Source organism: Spea bombifrons, chromosome 2 (assembly GCF_027358695.1).
Source record: "Spea bombifrons isolate aSpeBom1 chromosome 2, aSpeBom1.2.pri, whole genome shotgun sequence".
Taxonomy (NCBI): domain Eukaryota; kingdom Metazoa; phylum Chordata; class Amphibia; order Anura; family Pelobatidae; genus Spea; species Spea bombifrons.
Genome location: NC_071088.1, coordinates 36,269,836 through 36,297,606, shown reverse-complemented (window position 1 = coordinate 36,297,606; position 27,771 = coordinate 36,269,836). Strand labels below are relative to the sequence as shown.

Here is a 27,771-nt window from a genome sequence, read left to right as displayed (position 1 = left end):
TGAAAGGTCATAAATAAAATCTTTGTACAAAATCTGCCCTTTTATATTTTCAGCAAAAAAATGTTATATTAAAAAATACATATCTCTTCTGTTTTCCCATTTCAATTTGACAAAGATGTATGTACACTTTGTTTGAAAATGAAAATACACATAAGTGCATATTTTTTTTTATTTAAAACAAGAAGTTTACAGAGTGATATATCTTTCCCAGTTTATGAGAATACATATTTAAAAAAGATTTCTCAGAAAAGCTTGATCACTGTTTAAACGCAACAAATGTTGTTCTTCTTTTCGGTTCGCCTTCTTATTGTCACTACATTATTTTTCATATACTCTTCACGTTCCTTTAAAGATCTGTAAAGAGAAAATGTATCACATCTTACTAAACATACTTTTTTATGGAATGTACACATTAAGATTTATATTCGCCATTTTTATTACATGGTAGACAATTTGGTATGTTCTTAAAGCTTATTTATTAAAGTTAATTGCATAATAGAACACTACTAAGACTTGTCAAACACACCCATGCAGAAGAACCAAATGAGATTGCTGACTGATTAGGGAGACCTAGCATGAATCACTGACCAATAAATCTTTGGTGGTCCCCTGAGCAAGTTGGTGCTCTTGGCATGTTTATTTTGCTTTGTAAAGAATCCTGACATGCAGTAGTAGGGAGAGTGGCACAGAGGGGATGGCAGGTGGTGGTGACTTAGATTAGACATAGGAAAGTAAATACACCATTGCCTGGTGACGAATTAACGTGCAATCAAAAAGTAAGCCCAGACAAGCCAAACGTCAAAAGGCCCATGAGTGACAAACTAAAAGTGAAGTCAGATAGACAAAGGTTGGCTCAGGCTGCAAATAAGCTGGGTCAGGAAACAAGCAAGGAGCCAGGAGATCAGCGGGTCAACCAATGAAAAACATGAGAGGGCAGGTCCAATTTATTTAAATATGCCGTCAAAACACAAAAGGAGATGCAACTTCCTGTGTACACGACAAGGTCAGACATTGTCTGCATCCACAGGGTCTAGCTTTGCACTCACATCCCTGCCATGTTGTGTGGAGGCCTTGGGATAAGTGACACGTCTAGTCATTTCACCAGAATTCTTTGTACATAAAAGTCAGATCATTCTAGAAAATAATAAATATTACATAATGTTAAATGTGTCATCATTACCTGGCCAGTTGACGCATTGATTCTGTTATATTAATTCCTGATGTTACACTGCACTCTGTGAATAAAGAATTATACTCCTAAAAAAAAGAAAACAAATAGCATATGAAGATTAGACATATTGCATTTAACGTATCAAGTGGAAAAATACTTCAGGGCTAGCAAGTCCTTTCACTTATTCTGGGACAGATGGCACGGCATGAAGACAAAGTATGTGTGGTCTCCATCCATAAAACCAGCACTGTTCACAATTAGAGAGAGAATATTTCACAGATGAAATTTGGAACAAAAAAGTTTAAAGGGAAACATTGTTGTCAAAGTATTATTGAGTGTGAAACATATATGTACTTACTTGAGCCAGTTTTTCTCCTTCCTCAGGTGCAACTTTTCTTTCAGGATCACAATCTATTTTGTTGCCAATCAGCAAAATTACAATATCTCCCTCTGTTTTTTCCTAGAAAATTAAAACGTCTTAATATATTTGGAGTTGGCAAAAAATGTACATAAATATAAAACTTATCTAAGGAGCAACCTAGGACTGTTTAACTTGAATCATAAATTAATATATTATATAGTAGTGCATAGTGGGTATGAGAGACAGAATAAAAGAAGAAAAAGAAGAGGAGAAAGGAGCTGGAAACAGTGAGGAGAGGAAAAAAGATGACAACAGGGAAAAGATCAGAATGCGAGAGAGGAGAAAGAAAGGAAGGAAAAGACAGCGAAAGGGGTGATAGTGGTGAGAAAGAAGAAAAAAGAGAGAAAAGAGTAGGTGAAGGAGAGAAGAAATAGAGAGAGATGAGAGGAAGAAAATAAAGACAAGAGAGAGGCTAAAGTTTGAGAAAAAAGAAGGGAACATGGAAAATATAACAAATAGTGAGAAAAGGAGGGAAAAAAGAGGGAAAAGGGGAGAAAATTAGGGAAAGGATAGAAAGGGAAGGAGAGAAAAGAGAGAGTTGGAAATGGGGAAGAGGGGGGCAGAGGAGAGTGAAGAAAGAGAGCAAAGAGAGGAAAAAAAGCGCATGTCATTCTTATGAGTGGCATATTCGCTATTATATACATAAAAGGCTTGTGATCTCCTGCTGGGAGGGTCATCATACCCAGGTCCAATGATAAGGTAGTACAACAGGATTTGTGTCAGACTAGAGGGAAAGAAAGAGAGGAAACTAAAGGAAAATGATAAAGAAAGGACCAAAGTGCTTTCTTGGCAAAAAATAAGCCCTGATGTTTAATGAACATAGCTTAGTCTAGATAGTGAGAAAACATGAAATCTAAATACAAGAGAAGTGATAGTGCAAGGGAGCTGTTAAATGTGTCTATAGGTCACAAAAATGCTGTCTCTCCAGTTTTTGGTAAGGTCTGTCTGTAGGTAGCTAGAAGAAATTATTTTGTCTAATGTTAGTGCAAACACATTGTGCATGACTATTTGAGAAGGCCCAAACATGGGGTATGCAGAAGGGGAAACAAGAGTACAGGTTAGGTGTGAAGTTACAATACTGCTTATATTATGTGGATGTAGCCATGTGGCAACTGGGGCGTCCTGAAGGAGAGTTGGCAACGATCTATGTAGCTGCTGGTGGTCAGGCAGCCATCATAGAACAGCTGAAAGGGATTAAACAAGCTGCAGAGACATAAATGGTCAGGCCATGTGAAGATTACCGTATTTGCTCAATTATAAGACGAGGTTTTTTTCAGAGCAAATGCTCTGAAAAATACCCCTCGTCTTATAATCGGGGTCGTCTTGTAATCAGACCTCAAATAGGTCTGACTTTGAGACGACTAAGATCCAGATCCCCCGCAGCTGCAGGGGACCTGGATCCTCCTGTCTCCCCCCCCGCCCCCCTTACCGGTGCTTCTGAGTCCCCGGTGTGTAGCCGGGGCAGCGTGTAGATGTCTACGCGATTCGCCGGCACCGGTGCGGGGAATTCTCTCTGACAGTCGGGGAAGGTCTGCGCGATGGACGCAGACAACCCCCGCTGCTAGCCACACCTCCTTCCGGCTGCAGCATAAGTTGTCTACGCGAATCGCGTAGAGCTCAACACGCTGCCCTGGCTACATGACAGGGGAGTCAGAAGCACCGGTAAGTTTGGAGGAGGGAGGGGGCGGAGTGTTAAATGGGGGGCATAAGGCATTTCTTGAGGCAGAGTGTTCTATGAAATGCCTTTTAACCCCCTTAATGCCGTTCTGCCTCCAGAAATGCCTTTTTAACTCTCTATACGCCACTGTGCCTCCTGAAATGCTTTAAACCTCCCTATATGCCACTCTGCCCCATAATATGCCTTTTAACCCCCTTAATGCCAGAGTGGCATATAGGGGTATAAGGCATTTCTGGAGGCAGAGTGGCACATAGGGGGTCAAAAGGCATATCATGGGGCACAGTGGCATATAGGGTTAAAAGGCATATCATGGGGCACAGTGGCATTTAGAGGGTTAAAAGGCATATCATGGGGCACAGTGGCATATAGGGGGTATAAGGCATTTCTGGGGCAGATGTGCATAAGTGGGGGGGGCAGGTTGGAAAATAGAAGGAAATAAAACCGTCATATTCAGGCTTTTTCTTTTTTCCTAAATTAATATTCAGATTTGTGGGGTCGTCTTATAATCAGGGTCGTCTTATAATTGAGCAAATATGGTATTTATTTTTAATATTCTTACCTTTATACTATTCAACCAGTATCGTGCTGCTAAAAATGTGTCTTTAGAGGTAACATCATACATTATCACCATTGCATCTGCTTTTCTGAAAAACTGTTCAGTGATGCTGTGGAACCTATAGGAGATATATAACAGTATGTATATATAGTGTTCTTACTCACATCTGCAATATGTACAGGGCCTCTTTATAACTGCTATCTCAATCAAAGGTAAGTTCAGTGGTGTATTTGGGTTTTGTGCTGCCCTAGGCCTGACTAAACGCACGCGTCCCCTAATATAATTTAAAAAATATATAAAAATAACTATTGAAACTTTCATTGGGAAGTTTCTTTTTATACATAAGTATCTTTCCTCAGAAAGGAACCCACAATGACTGCCAATTTGTACAGAACCCAGTGAAAAAATGGGTTCTTGTCCACAAATCTTAATGTCTTCCTTCTTGAACGGGTTTCTCAATTCATTTAAACAGCTTTTTTTGGTGAGTTGGAGACAAAAATGATTAGAAATAGAAATGTTTTATTTCCTACCTCTCTTGTCCAGCTGTGTCCCAAAGCTGAAGAATATACCGCTTGTTGTCTACAACTAAGCTTTTAATACGATAGTCTATCCCTGTAAATAGAAGATACAGGTAACTACATATATTCAATTAGTAAGACAGTTTGAAACAGTTTATAGTGCTGATGACCAAGTTATTTTGCCACTATACATATCAATAGATCATTCTCAGAATGTTCAGTAGACTTTTAGGCACTACTTTATAAGAAACCGATATTAGGGAGTTGGAATGGGTACATGACATAGTATGAAACCTAATATTGATAGCAAAGGAAATAATTTGTAATTTAAAAAATCTTCATACTCATGTGGTAATATTGCACGTTGATCCTCAGACCTCATGGGCGATCCATCTGATGTTACTATGTACCCAAACCTTGGAGCTACCAAACCAGTAAGCCATGCTACAATTTACTATACCAGGATGTGAATTAGGAGAATGTATCCAAATATTAAGCACCTTACCACAATGCTGTGTGATACGTTTTTGAACTTTCCAAAAAAAAATGTGAGAACCTAGTTCTAATCTCCAGTTCTTCAACACAAATAAAAGAAATTACATTTCCACAATGTATAATTCTACAATTACATTTCTAATAAGCGGACATTCCAAGCTAGGTATGTGGAAGTATGAAAAGAAACTCCTAGAAAATGTGTACAATGAATGAAGTTCCCCCTTTTAAAATACGAAAGATTCATATTTCTGTTGTCTGCTCCCAATTGGTAAAAACTTACCTACAGTGGCAGAAGTGTCTCTCTTATAAGAGCCTTCATGCACTCTTTGTAAAAATGATGTCTTTCCAACATTTGTATTTCCAACAAACAAGATCTTGTAAACGTAATCGGTGTTAAGGACATTTTGAAAAGACTCTTTTATTTCAGAGCCTTCTGATGGGGTTTCCTTGTTTTTTCCAGGGCTATCCTGTTTTGATTTCGCCACACTGTATCTTTCAGAATCCCCTTTCACATCTATCTGCTTAGCAACATCTTTTTGATCACTGTCTTCTCCACTTCCAACTATACTGTAAGTTATCAAACGGTTATGTTGGTTGTAACCATCAGAAAACATTGCCTGGTCTACATTAGTCTTTTTGCCTTTAACGTTGTATTCTTTTCCTTTTTCTGTTTGATGCAAGAGAGCTTTTTGGTGATCAAGACTGAATCTATCACTTTCTAATGTGTGTGCATCTATAGAACTTTTGGTCACCACAGCATCTTGGTTTTGAGCAGACACCATCTCACTGGAATTACCATGATTCATAGGGTAGGAAGGTGAGCTGTTGGTGACATCTTGTTGCTTCACTTGGCGTGCTAGTAGTTCTTCAGGTGGATCTCTAGCATTACTATTATATCCACCGGAAGGACTGTATTTTTCTTGGCGACTGCTTTGGTATTTTTCCTCTTCGTTAAGGGGATGCAGACCGTAAAATGCGGGTATGACTACTGATTCACTTCCTGTATTCTTCACAGATATGTTTTGGTCGCTAATCAGGAAATCTGGTACTGGGTCTTCTTCTATTGAAATAACTCTTGTTCTTTGGTTTGAATATGTACTTGGGATTTCAGAAAGCTCTTCTAACACTCTGAAAAGATTATCATAAAACAAAATTAATTGGAATGTTATTGTCCTTTTTGAAGATATTTGTGAAATTGACAAAAGTCAACTACGTCAAACATGAACTGGTTGCCAACCACACTTAAAGGAGAAAGTACACTACTCTCCGGACAATTTTCTTTACAATATTGGAGCATTAAGTACAGGAGAATGACTGCACATGCTAAATTGCTGCAAAAACATGACAAAATCCCATAATAGTAGACACAGTGTCTATATGCTGCCACCTGCTGACAAGGTTGTCTCAGCAGTCAATATAAAACACTTTCCACATTTATTTACACCGATAATTAAAACAATTTGTTTTTAATGTTTATATCTCTTGGTGGTATATGCTATAACTGGACTGCCTCTTTGGTACTGAGACCTTTACCTGCTACATAAACAGTTACTTAAGTGTTTATTAGTAGGTAACGACCTTTTGTTACCTTTGACATTTTAAGAACGAAGGGTAATTTTTTTGACAGTTGAGACTTTGTTTGCACTTTTGTAATCGTTTTCAAGCATAATCTCCTCCCCTCTCATTCAGTTTAAAAACAACTGTTGGGGCTTTTTTTTTAGAAACATTACAAATAAACATAAACCGTCATTTACTATCAAATCATATTTTAAAAAGTAGGAACATTTAGAAAAAAAACTCCTGCATTTTCATGGTTTTACCTGAAAATTATACATAGCCAGTGCAGATGAAAACAAATTATAGATTGTGACAGAATGTCCAGGGTTTTCACCATAAAACACAAAAATAGGCTTCAGGATATAATTTTCTTGAGATTTATTCACAAATTAAATAGTACTGTGTTTAGCGGTGTAATAAAACAAACAAAACAACATAAATTCTTCTCCAGTTTGGGGACTGACTATACAATAAATCTAGTTACACAACACACAGCTGTGTATGATATGAATGTCACTCACAAACGAACGTAGTAAAACAGGCACGTCAGAGGATTCTGTAAAAATGTATTTTTAATGACTTCTTTAAATTCTGTGACATAAATAGACTCCAATAGTGCAGTATCCTAATGTAAATGATGATAAAAATTTTATGCAAAAGCACTTGATTGTAAAAGAGCCCAGATAATTCCAATAAAAGTCCAAAACTTGCGGCCTTGTTCTCGTTCTCCACGCGTTTCGCCAATGACACTTGGCTTTCTCAGGAGAATTAATATCCAAATAATAGTAAAATGAGAAGAAAAATATGTGTGTTCCTGTGCGGTGTCCTGCCAGTTTTTATACTACATTAGTTTGTGAGTGACATTCATATCATACACAGCATTGTGTTGTTTATCTATATTGGACTATTATTTGTTTTTTCTCCCTCATGTACACACGCCCCCATTATTCGTCATTTTAAACATCCTGAGGAATGTTCTTTGGGCAGCTGCAGTAATTTTTTATACTATTCACTTTATCACGTGAGATTTGGGGTCCTTTTCCACTATACAATAATCCCTATTCCTATTTTATCAATAAAATTCACATGCTGCATCAAAATTGGTACGCAGTACCTTTTCCATGGTCATAAGCTTTAAGGCTAACTGCCTTCTCTCTCCTCTACAGCACACACCAAATTGCTTCAGAGGCTGCCTTTTAAACTCCTGCAGTGTTTAATTACACAAAAAGCTGTATATTCGGTTTGTTAGCCCTATAATACCAGGAATAGAGAGCGCTCCAACCTGCTACTCGTGTAAAATGCATCTTTAACTCTGCTGCAGGATATGTTGAAGTATTTGTCCTGATTTCAGAAACACCTCATATGCGATGGTATGTCATAGTTTTTGGTCATTGCAGGGTTGAAATTGTACAGTACAGTGAAGGAAAAAATGATTTGATCCCCTGCTGATTTTGTACATTTATCCACTGACAAAGACATGATCAGTCTATAATTTTAATGGTAGGTTTTTTTTTAAACAGTGAGAGACAGAATAACAACAAAAAAAATCCAGAATAACGCATTTCAAATAAGTTATAAATTGATTTGTATTTTACCAAGTGAAATAAGCATTTTTGGTCGCCGGCAGGGGCTTCCTCTAGCATCAACCAATTGGTTGATGCTAGAGGCCCTTTGACTCCTGAGGCTGAACTTATGGATTTCCACTTCCGTTAACCCCTGCGATGCTGCGTAGATAAGGTAGGCTAGAAGGGGAAGGGACCATGGAGATTAGTAAACGAAAAAGAATACGAACACGAAGATTGTTCGTGTTGTGTGTCTTTGTCTTTGTATACGTTGGACTGGCCATCTTGCAAACTGGCAAAACCCTACCAATAACGCCACATAATTACACATACTGTATACTCTCCAGCGGCAGATTGGGTCCTGCAGTATGCACCTTACAGCTCAATACTTGAGCCCATGGACCCCTCATATATAAAATTTGGAGGCCATTGGCATTAATGTACCAGGACTGCTGGTAACCCAGTCTGGCATGCCAGATTACATGATACAATGAAGGTCATGATCCTGGTGCAAAGTTCGAAAAGTGTTAGTGGTCGCTGTAGCTGTTTCTTGTGAATGTGATTCTTGTGATTCTTGTGAATGTAATTGGTGATGTTTAAGTATTTTTTATTATTATTTATTTAATTTTATTATTAACTGATGTCACTGGCTTCTAATCATATTATATACATAAATGCAGGATTGCTGGAGTGAATATTATGTCTCACTAATAGATCTTTAAATTAATTCTGGTAGTGTACCAATACCTCCCAACATTTCAAATGGCCAAAAAAGCATACTTTTGGGGGTTTGGTTCAGAGCTTTACCAATCATGTGCCTTTGGGACCTGTTGATAGCTATTGTGATTGGGTAAGCCATTTAGAAGGATATTAATGTATTTTATTTACTCATTTCATTTGTAAACACATGTTAAGCTTTTAAATACACATTGTGATGACCTTTGTGAATGCAGAACACAATGATACACTCATACATAGCTATTATTCTGATGACATCACAGGGGGACATCAAGTGGAGCATTGAGGCTTCGAGTCCTACAGAAAGCTGGGCTCTCCTAAACATACACTCAGGAGTTATGGGTGTATAATTTGTACATCCTACACGACAGCACTTATCAAACAACACCCAGTATCATGTAAAATTCCTAAGTGTCAGGTCTTAAATGGTCCTTAAGTTTTGGATGTGGTTAGTGGTACCAAGAATCAAAACTTAACAACCAAAGCATTTTTTGCCATTAAGAAACAGTTTAAACAGAGGTTTATTTAGTATATGTGGCTCTGGCAGTCTTTGCCAAATGTATATACAGTATGATCTATTGTCATTAAAACAATACACAAATAAAACCTATTGTATGGAGAAGAAAAACAATCTCTAATAATTATTATGCAGTTACCACACCCTCCCAAACGCATCTTCAAAGCATTAATTACAATAGCTTTAGCTTCAAACTCCCTCGTACTTTGAAGAACAACAGGGTGGGGCAACACATAGTGATGGTTGGGTTCTGGTATATTGTTATTTTCACACAATTATTGAAGCCACAAACTAACCCATAAAACATACGCTGGATAATGCTTACTCAGCACTGATATCGGGGAAGGGCTGGAATCCTTTAGTCAAAGGGGAAGCTCAACCAAGAGCCAACAAAAACAGCACACCTAGTGTGCCATGTCTAGTTCTGTCCAACACAAGAAAGTACAATGAAAGAAGCTAGTTGTGGTGTAAATGATGCCAACAAAAGAAACAAACAGCTTCAAGCAGTGGCCCAAAACCTTGAAATCAGAGTAGCCTAGGAGACATTGACATCTGTTATGAGCCACATGTAGCATAAAGAACATTGTAAAATATATGTACAGTATGCTCATATATAGAAACCAAGACACAGAACTTGAAAGCAGATAAGAACCATTTTGCCCATCTAGATTGCCTGTTTTTATTGCTTTAAAGACTCAAACCCTGATCAGTCCTTGGGCTTGTCTTAGATTCAGGATAACTTTATGCCTATTAAAGCATGCTCAGAAAAGTTACTATTTTGAGTTGTTATAATGTTACATTGATACAGGGATAAGTAATAGCCCCATTCTAAAACATTCTATTCTGGAAACATTATATGCAAAGCAGACCTGTCATTTGCTGCCATTGGTGCACTTTCTGCACTCTTCTATACATTGCTATTAGAATACTCTTAGGGTTACATATTAAAAGTTTTAATTTTATTTGGTCTAATTTAAGTTTAAATTTTCTTTGCTCTTGTGCCATTTGGTTTTCGTTTTGAATCCTACAAAACATAGCTAACAATACTTGCAATATTGCTTCTTCCCAGCAGATGGCACTGTTTTAACACATTTGTAGTGTAGTTAGGAGTATTACACAGCATACATGCATATGAGTACATATGTGATATAGGAATCAAATTACATATGTAATTATTTGATTACCTATATATCAGTCATATATGTAACCAAATAATATGCGTATGTGCATTTAACGCAAGTGTAAAATAATATTACCATAACTCTAAAACATTGTGCAATGCTGTACAGTGGTTGGGCACTAATGAGTGGATGATACAAAAGAGCTCTTTCTGTTTATCATGCGTTGGTGTGTGATAATATGAAAGTGTAATTACATGCATGCATATGTAAGCTGTGTGTTTGGATACATAGCAATCGATCTATGCTCTGTACGTGTATTTACTGTTCTAACTTGCTCAGAAGTTTTTAGAAGCCTATGAATTTAGATAAGCCTTTTACAGGTGAAATCCCTAAGTTAACTAAGAAACTGAGTATGATGACTCTTTTTAAACAGGATTTCTTATTTACGATAAAAAATATATTTTTTTTTATCAACTATATTATGTCTCTATGTTTGTTAACACTTTTAAAAAGGACAGTTTTTTTTAATATACTTTAATAGCATATTTCCAATTATAATAGCAGTCTTGTTTATCTTATAAAGTCGATCTCAATGTTTGCTAAAAGTAACATGTACTTGTATTAAAAAACATAATCAGTTTGGTGGCAGATGTGTTGTCGCATGCTTGGACCTGCCACCCTAGGCCAGAATATATCTCTGGGCAGGTAGGTAGGTTGATATATTACTAATAAATACCATATTACCATATATAACCGCGCCAAAAGAGTTGAAAAGCATTTAGAAAAATAGTTCCGCTCTATTAGCTAATGTCGTTTCTTTTTAAATGGCAGGCTTACATGAATTGTCCAACAACAATTTAAAACAACACACAGCTCTGGATAACTGAAGATTGCACCATGGGGGTCTGTGGAAAGAGTGGCAGTAAAAAGCTTTACGATCCTTTAGACATTAAAAACACTGGCTTCTTTTACGATGGAATTTTGAGAAGTAGTTTGTACTTTAAGAAGTTACAAGCTACTAGAGTTGGGTGAAAAGAAGTAGCTGTTTCCTCTTTGGAAGAAATACTTGCGGGGAAAAGCTCGTTCCTGCATCTGAGTTTGTGATATGCCTCGCAACATGTTTTAGGAAGAATGGGTTCCTGCCTATTTTCGCATTAGTTGTTGCTTGCTGTTTTTGTCGGTAACTCCTATGGATGCGATTTTGTATATCTTGCTTAGCTGTGTAAGCCGCTTTCTCGTGTCTGCCTGCAGACAGTGATCTGGTCTCGACAGTCAGTAACTGCTCCTACAGTGAGTGGCACACATTTTAACCTTAATTAACCGAGAGGAGCCCGACTACAGAGAAAATCCCAATTACACCCATGAATCAGAGTCCCTTCTATAAATCTGGACTCTCTGTAGCTACCTCAGCTACGTTTATTGTAACACGACCACAGTATTCATTTTATTTGAGCTTTCTATATAGCTGCGGCTATGGTTAGTTGCGGTGTCTTTGTTTACAGCATGGCTCCACTCAGTAGACCATGACAGCTCTTATAAAAACATGAAGAGCCTTTCACTACTGCTTGTTATGTCTGCAGTACTTAACCACTCCATCCTTTATTTGTCTATAACTATTTCAATCATCGTTAAAAAGATAATGACCGTATATCATCGTTAAAAAGATAATGCCAGTATATTTTAAAGATTTAGCAAGATTTTTATGATTTTAATTACAAATGGCTTGTTCACTTATACTTTCCATTTTTCTTCCACATTGTTTCTCTTTATAGCCGTCCAAAAACAAATGTTTTGTCGCTAATGTCTTGATAATTGTATTTGCCTCTCTATATCAAGCTACAACTCACTCCTAAAATTAATTATGTCCTCTGGATTTTTTTTTTTATAGCTACAAAGAAATACCATCTTATGACGAACTATAAAATCTAGTAAAGCAGGTTTTTCAGTTCATCGCTGAAGCTATGATAACATTATTGAAAGGTGAAGCACTTCCAAAAAATTAACTTTTACATTAACATTAATCATATGACCTTAGAGGTGTGTTATAATAGTATATTTTTTTCCATGTCTTTTTTTGAAAAAGGTTAAAAATAAAAGCCTGCTTTTCACTGCCCACAAACCATCCTAGCTTCTTATTCAAACCTTTCTCTACCGCTACGGGAGACGCATAATGTTTTCCACTCAGACATCAAAGACTTGCCAGAAAGACTAGCTAGATGGAGCTTCTTTAATAAGAGCTTTTGAAGTCCTGTGACATCACAGTGGAACAGCATGGAAATTTAGGGCTAAGGCTCTTTGTGTAACCATAAAATGTATGTCTGAGACTTACGGCTCTGCAGATTCATGCTGATATATTGGCTCAGACTTGATTTGTTCAGTTTCGTCGCTTTTGTTCTTCTGAGATGGATCCTGGAAGAAAATCTGGTAGAACTATTTTAGGAAACAATTGTTAGCTTCATGCTAAGCTAAACAACATTTAATAAAAGGTACTACCTAAGTGCATATAGAGTGTCACAATTACCTATTTAAACAATATAGTTAGGTATTAGTGTTCTACTTACATTAAGAGAAAGAAACTCAATAGCAATAGCCATCTGGAAGATTGGTAGCAAAAGCCATCTATTATTTTTAATGTTTTCTGCTGATCAAAAGTCTATTTTATGGGTTTTTAGAAATGTTCTCCTCATTTGTTAATTAATTGTTAATAATGTGTTATATTATGTTATTTTTTAGACCTATGTCACATGCAAGACTATGCAGGCCCAGTAAACCTTCTACTTGCCGCATACCAGGCAGTAGAAGGTAGAAGGTGTTCATAATCCCACTACCACATGAGCAGTGTCATTAATTCTGCTGTGTTTGTGGGGTAATATGCCACAAAACGACATGAACCCCACACTGCTACAATGGCAAGGCCTGTGTCTTTCCTGGGGGTGTCTTAATCCAGCATTAAATGAACATCACCACAATTGAAATTTATTCCCTCAGAATTCAGATTTTCTTTTGGAATCCCCATACTTCTCAACCCCTTGGACTTATGGTGTCGCTTTCCCTATCCTTCCGCCCATCGTCATTTCTATCCTAACAACCCAATTTGTGTGCCCCTGGAACTGTTTATGTTTTTTCTTTGCTGTTGTCATGACTACTGTTGCTGCTTTGTATCTTTCACATGAATGTGTAAATGATTGTCAGTGCTGTGCTGCAGCCCAGTACAATACTTAGACATGTACGAATGTTTTGATGCCGCAGATGTGTTGTTTTTATTGTTGTTATTATTATTATTGATCGTATACAAATGTTTTGCCTGTGCATACTTGATAAAGCTTGAAATGTTTGTGTTCTTTGCCTTTTGTGTATGTTATATGTCGGGCATAGGATAAGAAGAATGACTTCTCTCCCTTCTATTTTTTGGCCTTTGGAAGAAGTCAAATCTGATTTACATCACAAGAATTTCCACATTTTTGACGCTAATGTCCCCCCCTTTAATAATGGAAATACCAATGCAAATGTCCCACCAATTTATTGTTATGATGTCAGTATTTCCAGGGAGGCGGAAAGTGGCATTTTCCACTTGTTTAGGCCATTGTACTCTTTGATACTGGAAAATATTTAGCAAGCCAAAATTCAGGAAATTTTAGATCTGCAAAACAGTATCTTCAACTTATTTTTTTTAATGCGGCTTTGGATTCTTTTTTTTGTCAATTGCCAATAGGCCAGTCGATGGGATAAATAGTTTTAAATATTTACCTAATGTTGTATGACTTTTATGTGTTATACTAGCGCTACAGGGTGGAATTAATTAAAATTATATAGGTGGGAGTAAAATTTATGCATAAATATCACTCCCACCTATACATCATTATTATTTATTTGTTTTCCTACATGTATTACGCTAAGAGTCCTGGAGGAGCGCTTAGGATGGTGCTGCATATACTAGATTAGTATTTATTTATATCCTGCGGGGGTTCTAGCTTTCTTGAGGTTCATCTTCAGAAAAGTGTGAAGAGTCAAGCACATTCCATTGACCAACATGGAAAACAGGGGTGGATCCAGAGCTTAGCCTTGGGTACAATACTCACACTAACCCACACTAACCCATACACTCACACACATCCAGACACAGAGACATGCAGACAATTAACACTAACGCATGCACACAGACACTCAACACTAACATACAGTAACACAAGCACACCCAGAGACTAACAGTAAGATGTAGTACTATAATACATTTTGTATAATGGAGAAAATATCAAATCTAAAGAGACAATCCTTTGTTTAGGTTCATTGTGTTCCGGTAATACGGTACAAATGATTTAACAATTTATTACAAAAATAAATTGATAAGACCATTGGCAGAATTCCCACAATGTTGCCATAGAAATGGTAGCCATTAATTCTCTAGATTACAGAAAAATAATTAGTATAATTCAGCTGCATATTCTAGGCCTAGTCATCTTAGGTCTAGGGTTGCAGGTCTGTGTGGGGGAGTCCATTCATATCCCAGCTCCCTGTAGAGAGGATGGCATAGACAGAGAGGATGGCTAGGTTGCTAATCAAGGTCAGGCCTATGGCAAGTCCAAAGGTAAATATGTCACTGTCTATCTAAACTATAAATTCCCCTGCCCTGCCCTGACCACATTTCATTCTAGCCATACTCCTATAACATTTTGCACCCCAGCATCATACCTGTGTAGTTGAAACATTCATGGTCTCATCATCATCTTTCTTCTCCCTGAAGAAAATAGGAAATTTTGTTTCTCCTTAACTGCAGTACCGTTCATCGTGTAAAAATCTGGGTTCTACATTCTACATTAAGTTAAAATTCTAAATGCAGTGTGCCCGGAGCAATCATAAATAGGTGTGAGAGAAACTAAACACATTGCAAACAATTTCTTGGCTGTGGCCCATTTCTGGTGGTGTAGAGGAGATGAGCAAACTGTTTTCTTTATGTCTCCAAATGATGAAGAAGGTCTTGGTAAGATGAGAGAAGACCAAGGGCTAAATAAGGTTTGAGGTTTTTACAACAGGAATTAATGGACAGACTCAATGGATCAAACTAACCTGCCTTAACTTCTTATATGGTTCTTATCTCTATTAACTTCTCAATACTATGATTGCATACAGAGCACAAAGCACAAATGCCATACAAATCCCCCATATCCCCGATCTCTTCCAGGTACACCTGGGTTCTTCTAAAAACATGGTATCCCGGCTGATGGATGCTATTATCATCTGGAGATGGCCATATTTAATGAACATAACTACCATATTTTAGTAAATCACATGCTACCAACACAACACAAAAAAATACCTTAAATTGATTAATGCGCAAAATACTAATTCTGTGTATTATTATTGATTGCTTTATATAGCGGCATCATATTCTGCGGCACTTTACAATGGGTAGTTTGAAAGACAGGACAATAGATTAGAATACAATATCAGTAAAAAATTCAAGATGCCTCAAAGGAAAGCAAACAGGGTGTGTTCATTGCATAACCACACAACTAGTCTGTTCCCTGTAGTTTTCCATGCCACATGCATTGTGTGACACCCTTGCACCAAAAATGGGCTATATCAGTTTCATATATTTGTTTTAGCACAGGAGTTCATATTTAGGAGAAAAGTATGAAAATTATGAAGCAGAAACTCAAAGTGTAATAATTTGATAAATCTGACCCAACATGTTTTTCTAGAATAACTCTTTGTAAACGTACAGTATTTTATAAAATATAACGTGTTTTTTTATGTTTTATTTATATTATTTACTTATCTTTTAAAACAAATGTTATATGTATCTATATTCCTTGAAATACGGTAAATGTATGATGAGGCAATTGAACCACGAGTTAAGCAACAATACACCTAATTATATGTGTATTTATAATGGCTTATGAAGCTTAAGAGATAAACTAAACTCATATTTCGTTGGTCCCCATACACTTGTCATTGTGGGCTTTTGGGGGGAGTGCCTCGGCAACAATTGAATTACAATATGTTATTAATCAAAATTTGAGTAGCTGAGCACTGAGATATAGTTCCATAGTAGCCGAAAGGGCACTATTCCGCCCCTTTCTAAAATACTACGAGCATGACGATAATGATTCATCAGACCTAAGTTCAAAAGACTGTGAAGGGCCATGTTGTTGATGACAACCTAACACCCTCTCATTTTCAGATAATTTGTTATTAAGAATCTGTCACCACTATTTATACCGATGTTTGTATTTAGCTGATTACAAAGACCGGACCTAAGTGATGATGCAGTTTCCTGCACACATCCAAGAGTCAAGATTAAAAACATGTCACTATGTCCTTCTTTGGACTATTTTTATTCCAGTAATTAGAAGAATAATCTCTAATTTGACTCCTCTGTTTCTAATTGGACCACCATGTAAGTGGTATATTATTGTTTTAGTGTAAATGTTTCTTACTATGGCCAGTCTGAGGGGGAAAGTAATGCTGACAGCATCGGAGCAGGTCAAGTAAGGATAAGGATGCAGTAGGGCAATTATATCATTTTTTGGTTTCATTTCCAAAGCATTATCATAGAAAAATGTGCACAGTTCAACAGAAATTCTATGCATGCTTTCAGAATTTGATGATCAGACTGGGAAATCTTTACAAACCCCCAAAAAAGAAACTTGTACGACATCTGCCATAACCTGTGTTTTATTCTTAATTTAATTGTAAGACTGACTTTAAGAGGTCCTAAGTGATGTTTTGGGCTGATGTTCCAGTTTCGTTATAATTACACGTCTATAATACTCAAATACTTACTTTGAAGGTCAGTGATTAAACAATACAAATATTTAAAAGAAAAAAATATGCTTTAACAAGGCCAAATGTTGCATTCTCTTGTAATGTCACAGAAACATTATTTTTTCATATACACGGTATGAATAAAAAATAAAGCACATAAATATATGACTATAGTAATATAAATTATTATTATATATATAGTACTATATTTAATTCAACCATTGATTATTCCAGTTTTTGAATAGACATGCTAGTACTTACTTATCATGTTCATGTTGATTTACTTTTTTTCTCATTTCGCTCAAACGAGTTTGCGTTTCCGAAAGCTGATCTCGAATTTTCTCTAGCTTTTGTTCCAGATCCTGATTGGTACGTTTTAGTTTTTCATTCTCTGTCTTTGTAACCTTCTCTGTGCTTTTCAGCTTATGAAGTTCTCTTTCCAACTTTCAAAACAAAAATATGTTTTAGAATTTGAATGGCTTATTTCCATTTTTATCAAATCCAACTGAATCTTATTACACTAAATTCTAGATTCTTCAGATGTACTACCGACTAGATTGTAAGCTTGCAAGAGCAGGGCCTTCTTCTTCTTAGTAGCTACTAAGCATAAAAAGCTAATCCCAATATCCCATATTGCTTTACCTGCTGTAAAGGAAAAAAAAATATTTTCTTTTATAGAGAAACTGTTGCAAAAACTAGATTTCTGTATCATACATAAATATAATACATATATAATACAGATTTGTGTTAATTTGGTAAATTAACTCAAAGTGATTTTTTAATGACATGACAATGAATTCTGTCTGAGATGGTACTTTTTGATGACATTGCAATTTTCATTCTTCTGGCAATAAAAGTATCCATGATACCCTTTGGCACTAACCTAACTAACAGTGCTTCTAGACGTTTCTGTCTACACCTGTGTGTGCACCTTCCCCCTCCATCTGACTTCATCTTCACACAGGGCATAGGAACTATGACATCATATCCTTGTGCTCTGCCTCAGCACAGTAAGCATGGAGTTATCCACAGACCTCCATGGTATAAATCTCTCAGTTTCCTGGAGATCTCTGAAGTGTACTATGTAGATCAGTTGTCTGATATGGTGACTGGCCCCTAGTAAAGCATCCCAGGGCCTACTTCACCTACACAATAATATCCAACTGTAGCAAGATTTCAAAATGTACATGGAAATAGTGGGACCAGATGTCTTGTTTTCCTGGGACAGTACCCTGACTGAGGGACAGATTGCTGTGCTTTGTTTCTATTTGTCTCAAGAATTGTCCACTTAACCCATCTAAAGTCTAAGTAAATCACATTTGAAAAGCATTTGGGTTTTTACATTAATGTCATTAAATATTTACTTTAGTAAATGACATCAAATGAATACCAGCAAATTTATTGTATTTAATATCACCCTTAAAGATCCCACCAGTGGTACCCAGTAGGATTTCAATGATTTGTTAGGTATGTGATGTTTGACTGATAACAGAAGAAAAGACAAGAAAGGACGTCAAAGAAATTACCGCTTAACCTTGCTCCCTTACCTGATCCTGAACGCCAACCAACTGCTGTACTTCTTTATTTTTCACTTCAATTACTTTCTTCATTTCTTGGCTGTGAACGCTGCTTCGTTCATCACTCTAAAATGTATTCTCAAGTTAGCAAAACCCTTTCTTTGTAGTTTTATGGTTTGTTATTGTGCAGACTATAATGTCAGTCATAAAACATGATGTTTATGGGGTTTCATGAATGTGCTGTTCCACCTACTCTGTTGAACTTAACATTTTGTTGTCACTAAACGTAGCAACACCATTTCCCAGAAATAATTCTTTAATCATATAAAATATTGCCTCATTCATACTTTGTTTGTGGGGAGGACTTTAGTTGTGACACCAAAGCAGGCACTGATAGGTTGCTGTCGTAAAAAATGAAAAGGCTTCTTAAAGGTTTTGGTGTTATTTTCCAAAATAATTAAATAACAGATGTGCTAAGGTTTATTTGATTAAAATGCTAGAAGTGAACAGTTGATCATCAAATGCTAATTTGTAGAACTACTATATACCTCATGAAGCAATTTTTTTCTTTCAGCATTCATTTGTTGTTCCATCTCCTCGTATAAATGATCTACCTCTGCTGTGTGTTCAGATATTCTTCTGTGGGCAAAATTACAAACTTTCTTAGTTTTTGTCTGCAAACATTCTTACAATTTAAAAAAATGCATGTCTGTGAATTTGATTTCTATGAATTCTAGTAATAATGTTTGCTAAAAAATAAAAAGTAATCACAGACAAAATTGTGAGTTGTAACTAAAATGCTTCTCTTCCTCATTGGTGAATAAACCCCTGTTGGCTTGATGTATTTAATGACAACCTAGAAGATCAACTCTTCTGATTTCCTCCTTAATGCCAATCCTAGAAAACTCACCATCTAGCCCAATATCCATCTGCCCTTATTTCAACCCAGCTCGGCACATTACCTAGGTATACTCCAACTATAGTGAATAACACAATTGTTAACTTTGGTATTCCAAAGAGGGCTAGATATAGCAAACAAAGGACAATTCTTATTGAGCAACTTCTAAATAAATACACTATTGTTAATCGTTAAAATACCATTGCAGCCGTTCTTACTTTTCTTGTGTTGGACTAAGTTCATAAATACATGTATCTGCCATTATGAGAATATTAATTGAAAGTTTTGTTGCAAAGTTTTATGCTTAAGGATATAATTTAATTACATTCATTGTTATATTAAACTCACTTTTTTAGTGCCATCTCCAACGTCTCTTTTTCTTTCCTGGCTTCTTTTATTTGACTTGTAACTTTTGCCAAAAATTCTTCCAGGTTCTCAAGTAAATGAGGTTCGTCGTGAGCAAGTCTTGTCCAGAGCTTCCAGATTTCTGTCTCACTGTGATAAAACAAAATAGTTTTGTAGAAATCGTATTGTTTAACCCCTTAAGGACAATGAGCGGTTCCTAAACCCACTGAAAACAATGCATTTTGAGCCCATACGTGTACGGGCTTTGTCATTAAGGGGTTAAAGATTCTCAGTCCAAAGGAGATGTTACCAGATGGCCTTTGCAGCTCCTTAACATCTTTTTAACAGGTTCTCTCTTAGCAGCTTCATTAATTTCAATACATGCAAGTATGTACAAACATATATTGTCATTCTTTGTTTTCTGTTCCATAGAATGTGCTATGAAATATATTTATATTACATATGAGTATATGATGGCCTCAGTCCAGTTGGAATTTAAGACAGAAAATTGAGTTAATTTTAATATAGGCCCTTTATTAGTTGAAGACTTTGGCTTAAAATGTAGGTATCTGGCATAACAATCTCAATACACACCTAAACAATCTGTTCATTACAATTGGTTATTTTTAAATGCAATGTGTCACCTAAGATCAGAGCCAGACTGACGGCTAGGCCCCAGGACTTTAAGGCCAGCGGCCACCCGATGATTTAATTGTGGCTGATGGCTGTATATGTGCAGATGTACATGTGCAGCCGTACCAATGTTTTTATACTCACTGCTGGAGTGGCAGAATCGGAGTGTGTGGCACTGTCGGGCACTGGCCCTCTGAGTATTTGCCCGGTATGCCAGATAGCCTGCTCAGGCCTTCAAGCTGTCTTGAGATATCAGCTAGTATACATTCTAGGTAGCTTGCCTAATGGCATATAAAAATACATTTTTGATGTCTTTTTCAACTTCAAGTGTGTTTTTTTTCTAGTGACTATTCTAAATTAATGAATTAGCATTTTTCTTTCTTTTCTATTTTTTCAGATTTGTAATACTTTGATCTCAAAGTAATTCACAGTGATTATGATCGGGGGTTTTCCCTTGGCATATAATATATAACTGCTCAATAAAAAAAATAAGAAGACATTTTTGTTTGTTTCTTTTGCTACGTCTTACTCTTCAAATATATTATTTGCTCCCAGGTGTTCCATGAAGGACATAAACTGTTTCCTTTCCTCAATGTCTACATCCTCTAGCGATGGGAAATCAGGAAACTCTGTTATTCTTTTCTTAGATTTTCTTTTTCTCTTTTGATTCCACGGATTGTTATCTGACTGGATGAAGTCTCCTAAAAAAGAGCAAAAAAGACTTATGTATAATCATTGCCCATGGCTGTATACAAACAGTATTGCTTAAGACGTGATAAAGGTAGAATTTCTTCTATGTAAATAACACAGATGTTAAAACGATTTAAATCGAGTACAGTAAGAAAAAGAGGTTAGGGGATATCAATTGACTGTGTCCATAGGGGGGCATACAATGTGAAAAATATATGCCAATGAGTATAAAAGGAAAACTGACAACTAGTTTACAAAGGCAAAAAAACAGTCACAACATGCGTATTTGTTTATGGAAGTGACTAAAACTGGATAAAAGCGATCAGTACTAGTTTGCTGTTTTGGTCTCCAACTAGCCCTTGAACTAATTTCCTTTTTCCGATATTGCACAAACATAAACATTTGAAAGTTGATCCAATGGACAAAAGGAAATACTTTTGATCCCATAGATAAAAGCCACTCTGCACTTCCCCCCACACAAAAGCAATGACATTTAAAGACACACAGAAGTCCCCAAAAAATTATTGTGACAGTTAAGCTAATGAGAACGAATAATAAATCAATTTAGCTTAATATACTGTACATACTGTATATTGATTATGTAGCGTTGTTTTATTCTTCTGGCACCCAAGGAAAGACTTCTTTGACACAAATTTTGCAGCCAAATATATTTATGTCCATACATACACATTGTGTAGGTGTTATTATTCTTTTTATTTTTCCTTTTGTTTTATCTGCTATGTAAAACTTTCATAGCATTCTTTTAAATAAAATTTCTCCATTTGTATATATACGTATTTTAAATAACTTAGTAAGTACAGTGCCCTTAAATACAGTATTATTAGCAGTTAACGCATTTTAATAATTACAAACTATAGTCCAAGAAAATCCTTACTTAAACAATGCAAACATATCTTTGTTATGGCAGATTAAATGGAAAATCAGATTATTATAAAGTTCCCGGTAACAATACCACTACTTCCCTATCTACATGGGTGACATTCTCCATGCCCATTGTCCATGTCCAAAGAAATAAGACATTGCATTTATTGTTGAAATAATAATATTTGTATTCCCATGGGCTTCTTCTCATACCTTTGAAATATATTCGAATTATGGAGAGATTTGAATAATTACCTAAGCATGAAGCTACACGGTTTCAGGAGAAAAATTAGTTTACTTGTACATACTCAGTCCTGATGTGAACTCTTCACATGTTAGGTATCCTTTTCCTTCACTGTCCAATAAATCAAAGAGCTGTTCCAATTCTTGCACACTGGAGAAAATAATGCTGCTGACTTTCTGAAGGTATCAAAAATACATATTTGATTATTTTTCAACCACCATTAGAATTTAGATATTAAATCTTAATCAGCCTTCAGTACATCACATAACTGCATTATAAAATCATTAACATCTTTGAAACATGGTTAATATGTGTTCCATAACAACCCATAGGCCTGTTGCATTTTGTATACCTCCAAACTATCCCAATTCTTGTGGGATCCTGATTTTGGGGTTCATCCAGCCTATGGGGTGTATTTAAGGAGCTTAATGGGCAAGGTGAAGAAGGAAAGACATCTTATTTGTCATCATACATTGAGTGTACTTCATCTAAAAGTACCCCAAAGTAATTTAAACAAAGGCACATATGGGTGAGGCCTTATTTTGATAACTTTGAGTCTATCCCATTGCATTCCGTGGAGATGTCTGTTTTTACTACAGAGATTTCAAGTAGAACGTCTTCTTCTCTAAACACACATGCTATACATGTCTCCCCATTCATCTTTTGTAACTGAGGCCCCTTTCTGCACCTTCCTCTGTTATAACTTAGGGGGTCGGCTAGATATTTATCTTCATTTATATAACTTTTTTTAACATCCTTAACAAAACAATTAAATAATTATTCAGCTCATTGAACTTTCTTGTCCAGTTTTAGTGGTACCCAAGAACAAGCCTAACAATGCCCACTCAATGGTCTAAATGTAATTATTTCCTTCTTAAAAATCACCTCCATATCACTGCGCATGACAAACATATTTCTGCTTGGGTCATCTTCTCTGAAACAGCTGTGAATTTTTTCCATGATTTCAGATATATAGGAATCCTCCTCAGGCATTGATAAGGTCTCATTTAATGTTTCCTCTTTTTCTTCTTGCAGCTTTACCAGCCTTCTTGAGGAACCCATTTTTCTCCCTCTTGATCGCCTCCGTTCTGCCATAGCTTTCAAAAATTATATTCTGGCAAATGACTGAAAGTAACATGAGATTGATTAATTATAGTATAGTTGCATTAGTTCAATGTGATGTCAAATGTTGACAGAAACTGGTCAGTGCTGGTCACCATATGTTGAAAACCCTTTTCCTATAATACTCACCTGACAATGGTTGAGATTGAAGGCCATCCCTGCCTTTGACTGCAACCCAGTCAGAGATACACGCGTGCTTCTGGACATACATTAGACATTACTGCTCGTAGTACATCAGTGACCAAGCTAAGCACCTAGGCCTGCACAAAACTGAATGAGATGCAAAAAAACAGGTACCTTGTGTTTTTATAAAAAATACTACTAATTACTGCTGAATGCAGTTGCTTCATTCACAACGCAGTTGACATGTATGCGTTACAACTTCTTATCTTAATATGTTTTTTAATGACTAAAATTAATTGGTGGGAAAATAAAATCCGAGATGACTGTGTTCTTTTAGATTGCATAATCGTTTCTAATTGTCTTTAATGTTTATGCAATGGCTTTACAAATGCTTGATTCCTTATTGTTTTGGTACAGATACAGTGTGTACTTTTTAAGATTAGCTATGTTAATATTTAAACATTTGACATAATATACCAATATAATTCCAATTCTTTTATGTTGGTAACTCAGCTTTCATTTTTCTTAAAGATCATCTCTAAGAGAAAAATAAATAATAGTAAACTGATTTGTCGGGAAATACATATTGTTGGCTTTAAAACATATGTTGTTGAATTTTGAACAATTAAAAAAAAACCATGGATTTCAGTTAGGATATCACTATAATCATGTAACACAGAAAAACTCCCTCAAGGTAGTAATTATAATCGGCTCTACCTTAATGACTAATACCAGTATAATACCGGCATTAACTATTCTCCTGGAGGCTAGACCATTTAAGAGGGAAAAAATCTCAATAATACAAAAGATTTATTTTAATCATACAAAGCTGGGGATTTTGAAACAATCTTACAAATACAGGGAGAACACTTACTAAGGCAAATTACACTAAAAATAACACCACCCCATCTATGGTTATGCTAGAACGCAGCTCCAATGGGTAAGTGCCAAGCCATTGGTAACAAAAGTTACCATCAAAATATTTGTGTGACTTTGTGTGAGGTTTATCTTCACTTAAGGTAGTCCATCACTGATGTGGGGCCATACTTTAGCATCAACCTAGATGAAGACATGTAGCATGTGACTGCATGTATCCAGACAGGAGACCACATACTATATTATCATACTGGCAGCCTAAATGGTCTTGAGTGGGAGAATTGTTAGGTGCAGTCCAGCACACGTATGTCAAGTGTGCCAGATGGTAAGTGTGGGCCTATATGACCTATAGTCACAGTGTTACTTAGTTATATAAAGTCTTATAGTGGGAACCTATTCAGGAAACCAGTTTCCTCTTTACATATGATTCTACCCTAATATGTACAGTAACGTTCAGTATTTGATAATTTTATATAAAATTGTATATGCAGGTTAAATTACTATTGTTACCTAGTAGTTTGAGAGGTAGGGTAATCTGATTTAAAATGATAACAGACAGTAATATGTAAAATGTCTCATCTCCTAACTAACCACAATGCTATGCTTTGCCGTATTAAGTTCATTGATGCCAGAGAGGGAAGCAAATTCTATTTCCTGTTTACAGAATCTTCAGATGTAAATGTGAAAAGTTGCCCAAAGTGGATTTATCAGTGGTAACACGCCAAACTATGCATACAAAAAGCAATATACAATAAACAATACACAATTGTAATCTGTAAAGACAGTACCATGGATTTAGTCCCCTATAATTATTATTTTTTTTTTTCAAATACAACAAGAGAAATACGGTAGAAGCAAACAGTTTGCCGCACAAATATTTTTCTTCCGTTATGTTGTTTAACAAACACTCGCTCTTTAGGTTCTGCAATCATTGTAAATAGGCTAAGCAACAAATAAGATCATTTAGTGAACATTTTTTTAGAAAAAAATGTACAGTATGATAGACACATGATAGAAGATATCACTGTATATAAAAAATAGAATAAAAAAGGAAGATATTGTTTATGCTTCTGCCTCCATAAATGTGGAAATGGACATGTAAGACTCCAGACTGAGTAGTGGAACACCTGTCACTCTCGCAAATATGTGCATTATGGTCACTCTCGCAAATATCCGCATTATGATCACTCTCGCAAATATGTGCATTATGGCCAAACATCTCCACTTTGGTCACGTCTGTCCAAAGGACATTGTTCCAGAAGCATTGTGGTTTGTTCAAATGCAACTTTGTAAACCTAAACAATGCAGCCATGTTGTTTTTAGAGAGATGACTTTTCTCCTGGCAACCATTCCAAACAACCCATACTTGTTACAGTCTTTCTAATTGTACTCTCATGAACATGCCAACTGAGGCCCGTAGAGTCTGTGATATAACTCTTGGGTTTTTTTTTTTGCAATTTCTCTGAGCATTGCACGTTCTGACCTTGGGGTGAATTTGCTGGGACGTCCACCCCTGGGAAGATGGGCAGCAACAACTGCTTATCTAAGATCATTGCTGATGCCTTTCCTCCTTGGTACTTTGTAAACACACACCTGAATGCTCCAGACCAGTCCACTACTTAGCATCTTAATTCCTATGGAAGCATTACTGGTGTACTTGGTTTTTCACACATGGCTTCTCCAGGTTGGCTTTACTTTTGTTGAATAAATCATGACACAGTGTAATATGTCATCTGAGGTTGTATTGATGTAATTTTTAGACCTGCTAAGAACAGATGATTGTTATGATGTCCTGATATGTGAAAGGGTGTAATAGAGTTCAGTCCCTACTAAAGCCAAAATTCCCCATCCTAGTTGTGAGCATCTGTGAATTAACATTCAGATAGGCACAAAAAAGCAATTAAAGCACACTTATTTGTTTGATAGTGGACATTAAGTCCATTGTCCCACCACAATTCCAAATATAACAAACATGGATATGAGTAAGGAAACACTGTCATTTAAATTTAAAGGCTTTTGTAGGAGACATGCAAGCTTCCATCAAGCTTCTCCAATGGTTTTGACCATTTTTCTAATATGTTATGGAGCATGTAGTTATACGTAGCAAAAATGTTCTGTCACAATGTTGCTTCTATCGTCAATTGCACCAAAAAACTTGAAATGCTCAAAAGACACGCAAAAGATGAACAGACATGATGGCGGCATGCTGTTATGCATCAGTTCTTGCAAAGCAAGCATACATAAAGCAGAGAATGAATGTGCTGTCCTTATTTGCGAGTGTACATGGCATGCCTGTATAGTTGCCAATTACACTAAACCCTAAACTAATTTTTACAATCAAAGAAATGCCCAACATTCTATAATGGGTTACTATACTATATTCACCTTAAAAATGTCTAAAAGTAATATATATATATAAAAAACCAATCATATAGGCATTTAAGGTATACATTCCAGCACTTTAACAGTTTAAAACTGTGTTCTTTATAATTGTGTCCCATTTCTTAACTGTTTACTTTAAAGAGAACATTATAAAAATGAATTATGGTGCATATGGTGGTCTTATCACCATAGCAACCAGTGACATTTTCCTGCTGGCTAGTATGTAGGCCACTTGCACCAAAACTGCTGTATAGGAATAAACCAACTCCTGTAAAACTAGATAAACTGATTCTGTATTGCACAACTTTTTTTTATAATTTTGTAAACAAACTCAGTTATTTGAATATATATCGGAAATACATTGAAACTCATAGAAATACATATGAGTATTCTTACAGTTACTGTGTTGCTGTTAAAACTTTCTAAAACACCCATTTATCTATTAACAGAACTTACAGCATAAACACTTTCTCGTGTTTCTTACCTGCGGACAGCAGAAGGTAGTTCTTGACGATGTGTTTTACTTTTTAGTGGTAGTTCTAGACTCTGGTAACAAACTGTTTTTCGCTAGCTGTGTGTGTGTTAAACTGCATTGTGTCATTTTCTTACTCAATTTGGCTTTTCCGTTCTTGCTCCAAAGCACTACTGTGACTTTTAAGTATTTCCTCTGTAAGAGGAAGTCAGTTATTTCTGATAACCAGTGTAATAATGCATTGTGTTATACTTCTTATTCTTGAGCAGGAACGTTGGGGTGAATTCAGTAATCTAACATGACTGACAAATGTGAAAAACATGGACATTTCCTTTATTTCTATGGGTAATATAGTTTTTCTTTTCTTCATTTAAAAATAAATCATGCTTCTAAGGCCACTTGCATTCATTGTTTTAAAGCAAATGTAAATAATAATAAAAATAAATAAATAAATGAATAAATAATAAATGTAAATAAGGCTTTCTTCT

At 36.0% G+C, this 27,771-nt stretch overlaps 1 protein-coding gene across 2 annotated transcripts; it reads right to left on the bottom strand.

Moving 5' to 3' along the window:
- Positions 1-152: 152 nt before the first annotated feature.
- LOC128475056 (ras-related protein Rab-44-like) lies at positions 153-27,433 on the bottom strand. 2 transcript variants are annotated; one of them, XM_053457519.1, is made up of 16 exons: positions 27,296-27,433; positions 23,194-23,433; positions 22,373-22,484; positions 21,022-21,193; positions 19,863-20,009; positions 19,165-19,255; positions 18,647-18,742; positions 17,361-17,542; positions 15,024-15,069; positions 12,664-12,764; positions 5,120-5,967; positions 4,357-4,438; positions 3,830-3,944; positions 1,530-1,631; positions 1,181-1,257; positions 153-354 (listed from the first exon to the last, which is right to left on the bottom strand). In XM_053457519.1, exons 2-16 carry the CDS (start codon positions 23,401-23,403, stop codon positions 264-266), a joined length of 2,472 nt encoding a protein of 823 aa, XP_053313494.1. In that variant the 5' UTR covers positions 23,404-23,433; positions 27,296-27,433; the 3' UTR covers positions 153-263. The 2 variants fall into 2 exon arrangements, with proteins under 2 accessions (XP_053313494.1, XP_053313495.1); XM_053457520.1 differs by having other exon boundaries at positions 12,664-12,755.
- Between the last annotated feature and the right edge of the window lie 338 nt (positions 27,434-27,771).

Excerpts from the sequence above, each read along its gene's own strand:
- LOC128475056 (XM_053457519.1), bottom strand. The coding sequence starts at position 23,403 with ATGGCAGAACGGAGGCGATCAAGAGGGAGAAAAATGGGTTCCTCAAGA. Across the intron at positions 15,070-17,360 it reads AATCAACATGAACATGATAA|GGAGAAGAAAGATGATGATG; the intron begins GTAAGTACTAGC and ends TATTTTCTTCAG. Across the intron at positions 5,968-12,663 it reads CAGCATGAATCTGCAGAGCC|AGTGTTAGAAGAGCTTTCTG; the intron begins GTAAGTCTCAGA and ends TAATCTTTTCAG.